The sequence below is a fragment of the Balaenoptera acutorostrata genome, chromosome 3, assembly GCF_949987535.1.
Source record: "Balaenoptera acutorostrata chromosome 3, mBalAcu1.1, whole genome shotgun sequence".
In the NCBI taxonomy this organism is placed as follows: Eukaryota; Metazoa; Chordata; class Mammalia; order Artiodactyla; family Balaenopteridae; genus Balaenoptera; species Balaenoptera acutorostrata.
The window spans coordinates 181,185,462-181,198,282 of record NC_080066.1 but is presented as its reverse complement, the minus strand read 5'-3'; the positions used below and the strand labels follow the sequence as shown (position 1 = coordinate 181,198,282).

The 12,821-nt window shown below is 53.7% G+C and overlaps 1 protein-coding gene across 2 annotated transcripts in view; it reads left to right on the top strand.

Annotated features, from left to right (window-relative positions):
* The window catches only part of CDC42BPB (CDC42 binding protein kinase beta), a 111,756-nt gene extending 100,587 nt beyond the window's left edge, over positions 1-11,169 (top strand). Inside the window, exons 31-37 of one of the 2 annotated variants that reach the window (XM_007176190.3) lie at positions 1,942-2,039; positions 2,127-2,211; positions 2,334-2,451; positions 2,532-2,649; positions 3,081-3,186; positions 3,293-3,363; positions 9,779-11,169. In XM_007176190.3, the coding sequence (XP_007176252.2) occupies positions 1,942-2,039; positions 2,127-2,211; positions 2,334-2,451; positions 2,532-2,649; positions 3,081-3,186; positions 3,293-3,363; positions 9,779-9,910 (728 nt within the window). In that variant the 3' untranslated portion in view covers positions 9,911-11,169. Of the gene's footprint in view, positions 1-1,941; positions 2,040-2,126; positions 2,212-2,333; positions 2,452-2,531; positions 2,650-3,080; positions 3,187-3,292; positions 3,364-9,778 lie in introns of those variants that run through there. The other variant, XR_003622797.2, reaches the window with a different exon arrangement.
* The last annotated feature ends 1,652 nt before the right edge of the window (positions 11,170-12,821 follow it).

Genomic DNA, 12,821 nt, shown 5'->3' with positions numbered 1-12,821 from the left:
TCAGCCGGCGGAGGCTTGCTGGACGTGTCCCGGCCTTGTTAGCCCCTGGTCAGGGCCTGGGGTGCGGTGCGGGCAGCCAGAGCCGGCAGGAAGGGCCGAGGCCTGGCCCTGGCGCTTCTCCTCCTGGTCTCTCCCTGCCGCACCCACTCGTCTTCATGGGCGGCCAGTGCAGGAATGGCCTCAAGACCACCCGGTAACGTCTGACAGGATGCAGGTCACTGAGTGCCGTGTTCTGTAATCTTGACCGTGAGTGACCTGGCAGGGACGCCCGAGCTTCCTGCGTTCTCCTCTGATTCCAGCTCTCTCTCCACCTTTGTGCTCTCTTGTTTCACCTCCATGCACAGTACAGATGCCAAGTCAGTTTTAGAGCTGGCAAAAGTAATTCAGTAACTTCCAGGATGGAGAACTAAAAGTGTTGCCTGCTTGTCCCAAGCCCTATCCGAGCATGCATGTGTTTTCGCCCCCCTCTCCTGTTACTCGGGGGGCGGGGGGGGGTCGTTAATCGGTCCCATCCTACCGAGGAGGACCCTGAGGGCCACGAGGTGAGGGGACCTGCACAAACCACACAGCAGAGGCTGGCTTCAGACTCAGATCTGTCAGACTTCACGGCCTATATTCTTTCCACCGATTTAACTTTTTAGTTTCAATTTTTCTTTAGACTGGACATCTCAGTTTATCACTTTATCAGTAAGTCGTATGCACAGATCTCTCCTGGCTCCCTGCAGATGAAGCCCCACATGCTCACAAGTAAGAAGAGCTGCCCCAGAAGCCCCCATGTGGGGGAAGGTCCTCTGAGTTACTTCAGGGCCCTCTGATTTCTCTGACCATCTTTTTCGCATGTGGCACTCAAAAAGAAGGCCTCATGGTTTGTCTGAGATGTCACTTCTGGGACAGTTTGGTGACTGGTTCCAGCATCTTTTGTCTGTTTCCTAAACCCTGTTGTATTTTCTTTTTTGTATTCAAAAGAACAGGTGTGATCAGAGAGCCCATTTGGAATTTGTAATAACAGCATAGCAGAAGCTTTTTAGAAATTCATCTTCAGTTAAGCGTAACATGAGGAAGATTAACCCTGGAAGGGAGAAGGACCAGGAACCAGGGCTGAGCCAGAGCCACCTGCCAGCTCTGCGTGCCAGCCCGGGCGAGGCTGTGTGATGCCAGTCAGCATGCTGGGACCCCAGCCTTGCGCCTCTCCTGGCAGGATGGCAGAATGCAGCCTCCACTGCTGCTTTCTCTCTCTCAGATAGTTCAGATATTTTTTACCGCTGTCCTAAACGTGGGAAAGGCCCCTTACACTTCGGGTGCCGCAGGGCCACCAGTCCTCGGTCTCACACGTGTGGTTCGCTGGGAGGGTTTTCCGTCACGACCTGACGGTGTCCCATCCCTTAGCGGGGAAGGGGAAAGACAGCACCAACTCCCCAGCTCATCGCAGGAGAGTAATTGTTCTACTGCGTGTGCGTTCAGACCCGATTACAAGAGGGCTGTCTGAAAGCTCCAGAGTAAGCCGACGCCCTTGCCCAGAGCCCAGCAGGAGTCTCTGGGTGGAGATTTTAAATATTTACCCAGAAATCTGACCTTTTGGCATCTCTGAAAGAAGGGATTTGCCTTAAGAAACAGGACATTGGGCCCTTTCCTGGATTTCAGATGTGTTGAGCCTGAAGTGACAGGCTTCTGAGGTAGTTGTATAAGAAAGCTAAAGGGGAAGCCAGGTGTTTAAACAGGTCACCTTCGGCACCTATGCGATGGTATTGAAATGCTGTTTAGTTTCAGGAGTGGAGGTAAAGCGTTCAGACGTCGGTTGTGTTTGTCTGAACCTTGAAGTGAAGGTTCCCTCTAGAGTGAGGGGCAGGGCCCCTGCGGCTTGGGCCGTTGCACCCCACGCGGGGCGGGCGGCCCCCGGCACCGGGGGGCCCCAGGCTCACCGCTCTGCTCCGTGTGCGCCAGGTTGCAGCCCCGCGCACGTCACGGTCTACAGCGAGTACGGCGTGGATGTCTTCGACGTACGCACCATGGAGTGGGTCCAGACGGTCGGCCTGCGCAGGGTAAGGCCTGGCGGTGCCCGGCCCCTCCCCCAGCCGCCGCCCCCCTCCCCTCCAGCAGCCAGCCTCCCTCTCTGGTTTCCAACGCAGATCCGGCCACTGAACTCGGAGGGCAGCCTCAACCTCCTCAACTGCGAGCCTCCCCGCCTGATCTACTTCAAGAGCAAGTTCTCGGGTGAGCCCTTCTCGGGGGGAGCAGAGGACGGGGGCTGGAGGGGGGGCCTGCCTGGGAGTCGGCGGCCGCGTGGCCCTCCCCCCGGCCCCACAGAGCCACAGCGGCCTTTCCTTGCCCTGCAGGAGCGGCTCTCAACGTGCCCGACACCTCTGACAACAGCAGGAAGCAGATGCTGCGGACCAGAAGCAAAAGGCGGTTTGTCTTCAAGGTGCCGGAGGAGGAGAGGCTGCAGCAGCGGCGGTAGGAACCTGGCTGGGGGCTGGGCTGGGCCCAGAGGACCCGGACGCCTTCCTGAACCTCACGGTGTTTCCTTCCCCTAGAGAGATGCTCAGAGACCCGGAGCTGAGATCCAAGATGATCTCCAACCCCACCAACTTCAACCACGTGGCCCACATGGGCCCGGGCGACGGGATGCAGGTGCTCATGGACCTGCCTCTGGTGAGCCCGCGGGTGCTGTCCCCCGCCCTCCCCACACCCGGCTCCCCTGTGGCGCCTGCCTATATGCTCCTGAGGTGTCTGTCACCAGCTCAGTCCGTTAGGGGTTTGTGAGAAATAGCTGTCAGCAGCGACTGCTGAAACATCTGAGTGTGGGCAGGTAGCATACTTGGTGGGGGTTTTTTTTTTACTTAAAAAATGTGTTTTCTGTAGAATTTGACTTGGCCTAAAGCCACTATTGCCAATTCTTAGCTCAAAACTGACCTGATGCCACTGTCCAGAGGTCCTTCCCAGCCCGTTTTGCTTGTTGAGGTCCAGGGCCCCGGCCTGCTCATGCTGCAGACTTTGCACTTGGCCTGCGCGCTCTGCCCGGGGCCCAGCTGTGCTCCCCCCGGGTGTGCTCACGTGCTCACGTGCTGTTCTCTCTGCCCCAGAGCGCCGTGCCCCCCTCCCAGGAGGAGAGGCCCGGCCCTGCTCCCGCCAGCCTGTCCCGCCAGCCTCCGCCCAGGAACAAGCCCTACATCTCGTGGCCCTCATCAGGTACCAGGGGCGCCCGGGGCGGGGCCTGGATGCTGGGACTCCAGGCTTTCGGTTCGTCTCTGAACTGTTTTCCCCAAGATGATCGATGGCTGCCTGTGTTCCGCAGGTGGATCTGAGCCCGGCGTGGCTGTGCCTCTAAGAAGTATGTCTGATCCTGACCAGGACTTTGACAAAGAGGTAAGACTTGCCCAATTACAAGGGACAAGGCCTGGGGTCTGCAGCTCCACATGTGCAGGAGACTCGAAGCAGCTGTTCTTTGGAGAAAGAGACTCCATCTCCCCTGGAGCGGCCACGTAGGGCCTCAGTGGTCACCAGCCCCCCGCAGCTCCCCACTCATGACTGCTCAGGCTGAGCCAAGGCCGGGAGGAGGGAGGACATGGACCCTGTGGCTGTGAGTGTGTTGGGAGAAAGATGTGGCTTCTCGCCTCCAGGTCATGGCCTCAGGGGGACCGAGGCCTCTGCGGCCTGGTGCCGGGCCTGCTTCCAGGCCCTGCTCCCGAGTCATCTGGTCCCTTGCCCCCAGCCGTGGCTGCCCGAGGCTGGGCCAGCCCTGGGAGGATGCCGCCGAGAGCTCAGGAGGCATCAGGAGGGGGGCCGAGGGAGCTGCTGGGGCCCGGCTCTCCTCCTGGGCACTGACTGCGGGTGGGCGTCACCGTGCACAACTGAGAGGTGAAAGCCCTCCTGTGAAAAGTGCAGGAAGGCTTCTCCTGTCTAGACTTTTCCATGTAGATTTATGCACGTGGCTGTAACACATCTGTAGGCACGTTCCTTTTAAAGCACAGGTGGCCTCATGCGTCTTGCCCTCTCTCTCCTCCTCTGACAGCCCCTTGGGATCGGAGTGTGGGGGGGCCACGTGGGGGCGTCCCTGGCTCAAGTGTTCTTGGGCTTTCAGACTCCGCTTCTGGTTGCAGTGTCCTTGGTTCCCTGTGTGTGTGGTGGGGGAGGAGGATGGGAGGAATGGCAACCTGAGGGCTGTGCCCCAGCAGCACTTTTGTGGGAAGGAGGAGAGGGGCTGGGTGTGCTGGCTGTTCTAACAGCCCCAGCACCCACAGCACATACTCACGGGGGCTGCTGAGCTGACAGCGGAAACCAGAAGGGCTTTGCTTCACGTGGTCCTCACCTTCCTGGCTTGGCCGGCTTTTCAGGTGTGGATCGGCTGCTGCTTCCTCTGCGTCCACCTTTGTGCCCTTTACCCGTCTTCTCTTGAGTCACCATGCTTTCCTCTTACTCGTTTATAGAAACTCTTCATAGATTGTGGGTGTTAATCTGTTGCAGATACTTTTCCCCGTATCGCTGATTTTTTAATTTTGTCTTCAATTGTAAGAGCATTGTCATACAGAAATTTTTAATTCTCGTACAGTCTAGTCTTTATCTTTTTAATTAAGATAAACATTCTCTTGTAGTCTGAGAGCTTGGGGTTTTCTGTTTGTCATTACGTCGTGAAAGTGTCTGCGAGGGGGTGTGAGAGTGAGTGTGTAAGTGTGTCTTAGCGTGTGTGTGTGTGTGAGCAAGGACCTGAGCTGCTTTCTTTCTAAGGTACATGACACGCTGGCCCTGCACCACTTACTTCCAACTTGAAGTGTTACCCTTTATTATTTGTTAAATTCCTTTGTTTACGTGTCTGTATTCCTGGAGCCTCTGCTGCACCACCTGTAACCTGAGAGCCGGTAGAGCACATCTCTTCATTCCCACTTTTCAAAACACTTTCTTAGCTTCTCCTTCAAATAAATTTTAAAATATTTTTAGGGGCTTCCCTGGTGGCACAGTGGTTAAGAATCCGCCTGCCAATGCAGGGGACACGGGTTTGAGCCCTGGTCCGGTAAGATCACACGTGCCATGGAGCAACTAAGCCTGTGCACCACAACTACTGAGCTTGTGCTCTAGAACCCGCGAGCCACAACTACCGAGCCCACACGCCACAACTACTGAAGCCTGTGCAGCTAGAGCCCCTGCTCCGCAACAGAGAAGCCACCGACTGCAATGAGAAGCCCACGTGCAGCAACGGAGACCCAACGCAGCCAAAAATAAAATAAGTTAAAATTTTTTTTAGATTACGGAGCTTGTTGACTCCATCATAATCTAAAAAAAGTGAAAACTGTGTTGAGCTTTTCGCTGGGATTGTGTTGGATTTGTAGATTAATTTGGGGACTGCTCACCGTCCTGACCTTCCCTGTGTAGGAACACTGCACGTCTCTCCCCTTGATGGGTTCCCTCTTGCAGGTTGCGCGTGTTGGTGGCTAAATAAGTTAATTCTTAAGCATTCCAAGGTTCTTGTTGCCATTGTGCATAAAATATAATCCTCTTAACGTGGGACAGTGAGAGATTCAGTTGGTGAACATTTTGATGCCAGTTTTTCCATCTGTGTTTATCAGTGAAGTTATCTGTGCCTTCTTTTCTGAGCTGCTCTCTTTCAGCTGTCTTCAGGGCTGCACCAGCCTCAACTCTGGCTTAGGAAATCTGTATCTCTTAGTTGCCATCATACAGGGGTTTTCTTTCCTGGAAGGTTTCATAGGCCTCCCTTAAAAGGGCCTGAGGTTGATGGCTAGAGAGGTAGGTCTTCTGGGGGCTTTTTTCTTATTTTTTTCCCTGCAACTATCTGTTTTGAAAAATTTCAAACTTCCAGGAAAGTTGCAAGATTGGTAGAGTGAATAACCCACATAAGCTGTACCTAACCCATTTTCCCCATTTGGGTTTTTGGGGAGGAACCAGCAGAAAGTGAGTTGCAGTATTACCCACCGCTAAGTACTTACCCCGCACCTCCCTCGGGAGGGCGTCTCCCCGCTGCCCGGCGACGTCCTGTTCCTAACCCTAGAATCCAGCCAGGGCCACGTGCTGCGTTCAGTAGGCGCGTCTCTTTCCTCTTCAGTCTACTGTGCAGTTTGTTTACAGAAAGTGCAGTTTTTTTGCAAAACGTTCCTCAGTCAAGGCTTGTCTGATTTTTTGAATTGGGTAAACCGTGAAAAGGCCCTGCACCTGTCTCGCAGCCGCCCGGTTCTCCCCAGGGACCAACAAACAAGTGTGTATGAGTGTGCGTGCACACATGCACACAGTTTTTTCCTGACTGCACACGTCGTGCCCTTTATCTGAGGGCGAGGCTGTTCCCTCGCATGACCACGGTACAGCTGCCACACTGATGAAGCCACCTGCGTGTCCCCATAATGTCCTTAAGCACCTTTGCTGGCGCAGGACCCAGTCCCCAAGCATGCGTGGCATTTAGCTGCCTCATCTCTTTGGCCCCTTTACTCTGGAACAAGCCCTCAGCCTGTCCGGCAGAGAGCACATCTTTTATTTTCTAGAATGCTCCTCAGTTTGGGTGTCTGACATTTCCTTGTCTTTTGAGATTTGGGTTGTGTGTCCCAGGATGGAGTACGGCACACAGGACGTGGTGTCCTTGGGGTGTTGCATCCTGAGGCACATGGCATCTGTTTGTCCTGTACTGACCTGTTTGTTCCTCTTTTTAAGTTTATTTAAGTGAAACTCACATAACAGAAAGTAACCATTTAAAAGTCAACAATTCGGACTTCCCTGGTGGTTCAGTGGTTAAGAATCCGCCTGCCAATGCAGGGGACACGGGTTCAATCCCTGGTCCAGGAAGATCCCACATTCTGTGGGGCATCTAAGCCCGTGAGCCACAACTACTGAGCCTGTGCTCTGGAGCTCTGGGCCACAACTACTGAGCCCACGTGCCACAACTGCTGAAGCCCGTGCGCCTAGAGCCTATGCTCCGCAACAAGAGAAGCCACCGCAGTGAGAAGCCCGCGCACCGCAACAAAGAGTAGCCCCCGCTCGCGGCAACTAGAGAAAGCCTGCGCGCAGCAATGAAGACCCAATGCAGCCGAAAATTAAAGAAGTCAACAATTCAGTGGCTGTTTAGTACCTTCACAGTGTTGTACAACCACCAGCTCTGTCTACTCAGAACAGTTCCATCACTGCAAGATAAAAGCCCCACCCACTGAGCAGTTTCTCAGTTCCTGCCTCCCCCAGCTCCTGGCCACCACCAGTCTTAACCGTCTATGGATTTGCCTGTTCTGGGCATTTCACATGGTGGAATGAATCATACAGTACGTGGCCTTTTGTGTCTGGCTTCTTTCACTCAGCATCATGTTTTCAAGGTTCATCCATGTTGTAGCATGCATCAGAAAGTTGGTTCTTTTTATTGCTAAATAGTCCAGTGGGTAGATGGACCACATCTTATGTACTCGTTGGTTGGTATGAATGGTGCACTAGGAACATCTGCATACGTGTGTTTGAGTGCATGTTGTCACTTCTTTGGGGTGTGTACCTGGGAGTGGGGTTGCTGGGTCACATGGTGGCTCTGCTTTTAACTTGTTGAGGAACCGCAGCAGCTGCACCGTTTTACATTCCCACCAGCAATGTACAAGGGTTGAGTCCACATCTTTGCCAACACTTTTTTTTTTTTTAGATTTATTTATTTTATTGATTGATTGCTATGTTGGGTCTTCGTTTCTATGCTAGGGCTTTCTCTAGTTGCAGCAAGCGGGGGCCACTCTTCATCGCGGTGCGCGGGCCTCTCACTATCACGGCCTCTCTTGTTGCGGAGCACAGGCTCAGTAGTTGTGGCTCACGGGCCTAGTCGCTCCGCGGCATGTGGGATCTTCCCAGACCAGGGCTCGAACCCGTGTCCCCTGCATTGGCAGGCAGATTCTCAACCACTGCGCCACCAGGGAAGCCCACTTATTTTTTTTCTTACAAGAAAATTTTTTTTCAATAGTCATCCTAGCAGGTGTGAAGTTGTATCTCATTGTGGTTTTGGTTTGCATTTCCCTAATGATTAGTGATGTTGAGCATCTTTTCCATGGGCTTATTGGCCATTTGTATACCTTCTTTGAAGAAATGTCTATTCAAGTCTTTTGCCCATTTTTTAATTGGATTATTTGTCTTTTTGTTGTTGAGTTGTAAGAGATTTTTATATAATATGGATAGGGAATTCCCTGGCGGTCCAGTGGTTGGGACTTGGCATTTTCACTGCTGTGGCCCGGGTTCCATCCCTGGTCTGGGAACTAAGATCACATAAGTTGTGTGGTGTGGCACAGCCAAAAAAAAAGGATACCAGACCCTTATCAGATATGTGATTTGCAAATATTTTTTTCATTCTTTGGATTGTCCTTTCACAATTCTCTATGTCTTTCAGTGTACAAAAGTTTCTAATTTTGGTGAAGTCGTTTTTCTATTCTTTTCTTGTGTTGCTCGTGCTGCTTTTGATGTTATATCTAAGACTCCATTGCCAAATTCAAGGTTATGAAGATTTAGTCCTGTTTTCTTCTTAAGAGTTTTATGGTTTTAGCTTTTGTTTAGGTCTTTTTTACATTTTGAGCTAGTTTTTGTGTGTGGTGTGAGGTAGGGGTCTAGTTTAATTCTTTTGCAGGTGAATATCCAGCACCATTTGTTCCTTCCCCCATTGAATGGTCTTGGCACCCTTGTTAAAAATCCGTTGACCACAGGTTTATAGATGCATTTCTGGACTCTCAATTCTATTGCATTGGTCTTTATATTAATACTACCATGCTGTATTTGATTACTGTTGCTTTGTAGTACATTTTGAAGTAGTAAGTTTGGGAAGTGTGAGTCCTCCCACTTTTTCTTGATATTGTTTTCACTATTCTCAGTCCTTTGCAATTCTATATGAATTTGAGGATTGGCTTTTCCATTTCTGCCCCTCCCCCAAAAAATCCGTTGGAATTTCAGTAAAGATTGCATTGAATCTGTAGGTTGATCATTTTGGGGAATATTGCCATCTTTACAATAGTCTTCCAATCCATGAACATAGGATGCCTTTCCATTTATTTAGGTGGTCTTTCATTTCTTTCAGCAATGTTTTATAGTCTCAGTATACAGATCTTTCACCTTCTTGGTTAAATTTATTCCTAGCTGTATTTTATCCTTTTGGATGCTATTGTAAATGGAATTGTTTTCTTAATTTCCTTTTCACATTGTTCATTGCTGGTGTATAGAAACAACTGATTTTTGTGTGTTGATCTTGTACCCTGCAACTTTACTGAATTTGTTCTTTGTGGAGTTCTTTAGGATTTTCTATCTATACAGAGTCATGTCAGCTGTGAAGAGAGATGCTTTTACTTCTTCCTTTCCAACTTGGATGCCATCTTTTCTTGCCCTGGCTGGAACTTGTAGCACAGTATCGAATAGCGGCAGTGAAAGCAGCACCCTGGTCTTGTTCCTGCTCTGAGCGGGGAGCTTTGCCTTTCACCACTGAGTGTGAAGTTAACTGTGGGCTGCTCATGGACACCCTTTGTCATGTTGAGAAAGTTCCTCTCTGTTCCTCATGCCTTTATCATGAAAGAGCTTCACGTCTGTGACCTCTGACTGCTTGGTTGCTGTGCTGTCTGGTTTCTTCACTGCGGAGTTACTCCTTTTTGTAATAGTTACTGAGTCATTTGTGGGGTTGGGCCTTGGTTTATGACCTCTCACCAGCAAGGACAACGTGACAAGCTTGCAGAGAGTGTGTTCTCGTAACAAGAATGGAGCCAGCAGGGGCTACACCTGCCCAGGCAGCATCGCCTCCACAGGCCCAGGGCGATGGTTCTCACGCTGTCCCTCTTCTTTGTCTTCACAGCCTGATTCGGATTCCACCAAACACTCGACTCCATCGAACAGCTCCAACCCCAGCGGCCCACCAAGCCCCAACTCCCCCCACAGGAGCCAGCTCCCCCTTGAAGGCCTGGAGCAGCCGTCCTGCGATGCCTGAAGCTGCCGGCTCACCACAACAGGGCTGGGGGGCCCAGGTGGCCTCCAGTGTCAGTGCCAAGACTGAGCTGACCCTCCAGTGTTGTCCAAGGAAATGTAGAATCGATTTGTAGATACGGAGATGAAGAAAATACTTTATTATAATAATGATCGGTTTTATGCCGCACCGAGGCGGTAGGCCAGATCTGCTCATCTGCACAGCTGTTCCGTTTGCACACGGAGGACCGCCTGCGGCCCCTCCTGCCCAGAACCAGCTGAGGCAGCGGCGGGGGGGGCCTGTGACGCCAGCCTCCTGCAGACCCCAGTGGTGCCCGGGGGGCTCTGCAGGAAGCAGGCAGCTCGGGATGGCCTCGGTGCCGCGTCTGTTCCCTGTTCCCTGAAACTGTTTCCTAGGACCTTAGGAGAATAGTAGGAAGTTGTATATCATTCCCAGTGTCCCTAGAGTTTTGAAGACAGAGGAAAGTGGAGCTTAGTCTGTGGCCTTTTTATTCATTTAGCCATTACGTAGTCAGATGCAGAAGTCCTTCTGCCGACCTTGTAGCCATGGACAGAGGCCCATTTGAGTGAAGCCTGCCCTGTCCTGGTCCCTCGTGTGTGTCAGTCCGTTTCTGGTCACAACCACGAAGTGTCACCCGTATCTACTACTGTGAAGTCAGCTGTGCTCCGTTTCCCGCTCGCTTCCACAGCTCTGCCTCCTGCTGTAAAACCAGTGAGTGTCGTGCAGCCGGGCCCCGAGGCTTGCGGGCCGAGAGGAAGCCAGAGCCCCGGGTAGCCCTGCGGCAGGCGCCAGGACCCCGGCCCTGCATGGAGCCCCGTGACCAGTGCCCTTCTGGATCGTGTAGACTCACCGCCACACTCCGCCCGGTGGGCCGGCCCGCAGCGCCCGCGTGTATCTGCCTGCCTGCCTTCCCCGCGGCGTTTGTGAGTATCAGGCAGCCTCCTGTCTCTGTAAAGGCTTGCGATAAAGGCTCGCCCCGCTGGGCTTCTCCCTGTTCTCCCGCCGGTCGATGTTCTCGGTGGCAACGCTGTTGAAGACGTGCACTTACCTTGAGTCGGCACTGAGTGACGTGGGCACTGTGGCCTGCCTGTGCGTGTCACACGCCCAGCACCCGCCTGCCCGCCCCCTGGGCCTTCTGCTGGGGCTGGCACCTGCTGGGGGTTCTGGTTTTTACTTTTTTAATGTAAGTCTGAGTCTTTGTAATTATTGAATCGTGAGAACATTTTTGAACAATTTACCTGTCAATAAAGCAGAAGACGGCAGTTTTAAAGTTCTCAGTGGTTTGTCTGAATGTGACCACGTGTCACCCGGTGTCTGGCCCCCCAGTAGTGCCCTGTGCTGGAAAGCACCGTCTTGCCTGTGGAAGCCATTCTCGGTCATTTGCTCAGGCGGGGTCCATGCTAAAAGGGTTCGTGTCCACGTGGCAGGAGCCAGCCGCCAGAGCTGGGACCTCTTGCCTGCCAATGTCACGATGGGGGCCTCCTGGGGACACCCTGCACCATGGTAGGCAGGGTCAGGGGTGGGCCACTGGCTGGAGAGGGGGGGCCGTCTGGCCAAGTGTCCGTGCCAGGACAGGCAGATGGGCACTCGGCCTGAGAGCAGCAGGTGCCCTCCAGGGCCGGGGCAGGGTGGGGCCAGCTGCGGCACCGGGGACCCCGGTGCTGGGAAAGGGCGACGTGCCCATGAGCCCGCAAGGCAGAGCAGTGCCGCGGGAGGGAAGCTGCGTGTGACGGGCGCGCTGGCCCCTCAGCAGCCCCGGGGGGTAGGGTGGGGCAGACCACCCCCAGGAGGGGGCGCTCACGGGGAGGCTGGGCTGGATGGGTGGCCACACTGGGGGCTCTGGCCCCCAGGGCGGGGGGCAGCCTGTGGTGAGTTGGGTTTCATCATTTGCTCTGACCCCCAGTAAGCTCCTGGTAACGTGTGAGCAGTGACGGACGGCACCTGCCGAAGAGGGTGGTGTGAGGATACAGTAAGAGCACAGAGAGCAGCCCCCGGGTGCCTGGCAGGTGATGCTTGGGGGGCGTCCTGGGCACCCTTGCAGCTCCGCCAGTCGGCACGGCCCGGGCTCCGCAGCCAAAACAGCCCCGCCGGCCGGCGGGGACCCAAGCCCGTCTCACTGTGGGCCTCCGTGGTCCCAGCTGGGGAAGGAGCATGGCAAATTTGAGGAGCAGACACAATCCTCCCACCTGTACCTGAAAGGGGACCACCCAAAGCACAGGCAGACAATTGACTGAAATCACAGCACCTGGAAAACTGAAACGCGAGCATAGGCCAGTGGTGAGCGGCCACGTGGGGTAGTGGGCAGCCGGGGCCTCGGGGTCAGAGATGATGGGATTGGATACTGGCCCTCCCTCCGTTTGATGTCTGCCCCACATGAGGTGAGCACCTCTCACAGGTCTGAAACACGGGTGCTGAAGTGTCAGTCGTGTTTTAAATGCAATATTAGCTATTGCAACAGCTACACAACACCAAGAGGAACGACCACCCACAACAACATGGGTGAGCTTCACAGGCAGGATAGTGGCCACAGAGCACAGCTTCCCAAGTGACGGAAACTTACCAGCAAATTCACTGTTTGTTAGAGGCTCGCAGGTGGTTACCCTTGCGGGGGGGGGGGGGATGTTTCCAGATGCTGCTTACACAGAAGTGTCCCTCCCTGACAGTTCAAGCTGGGCATTTGTCAGTACAACTTTACACACACACACACACGATTCACCGTCCCACTGCTGCCCCATCAAGCACCTACCAAGTGAGTGTCCTACTCAGAGCGGCTCAGTCCTGACACCCACCCTCCAGGTCAGAGCTGCCCTCAGAAGGGGGAGGGCGAGGCCTGGCCCTGCAGCAATGGACACCAAACAGCCCCCACCCAGCAGGACGCACCTGCCAGCTCTCTGACCCGCTCCACCACTGTGGC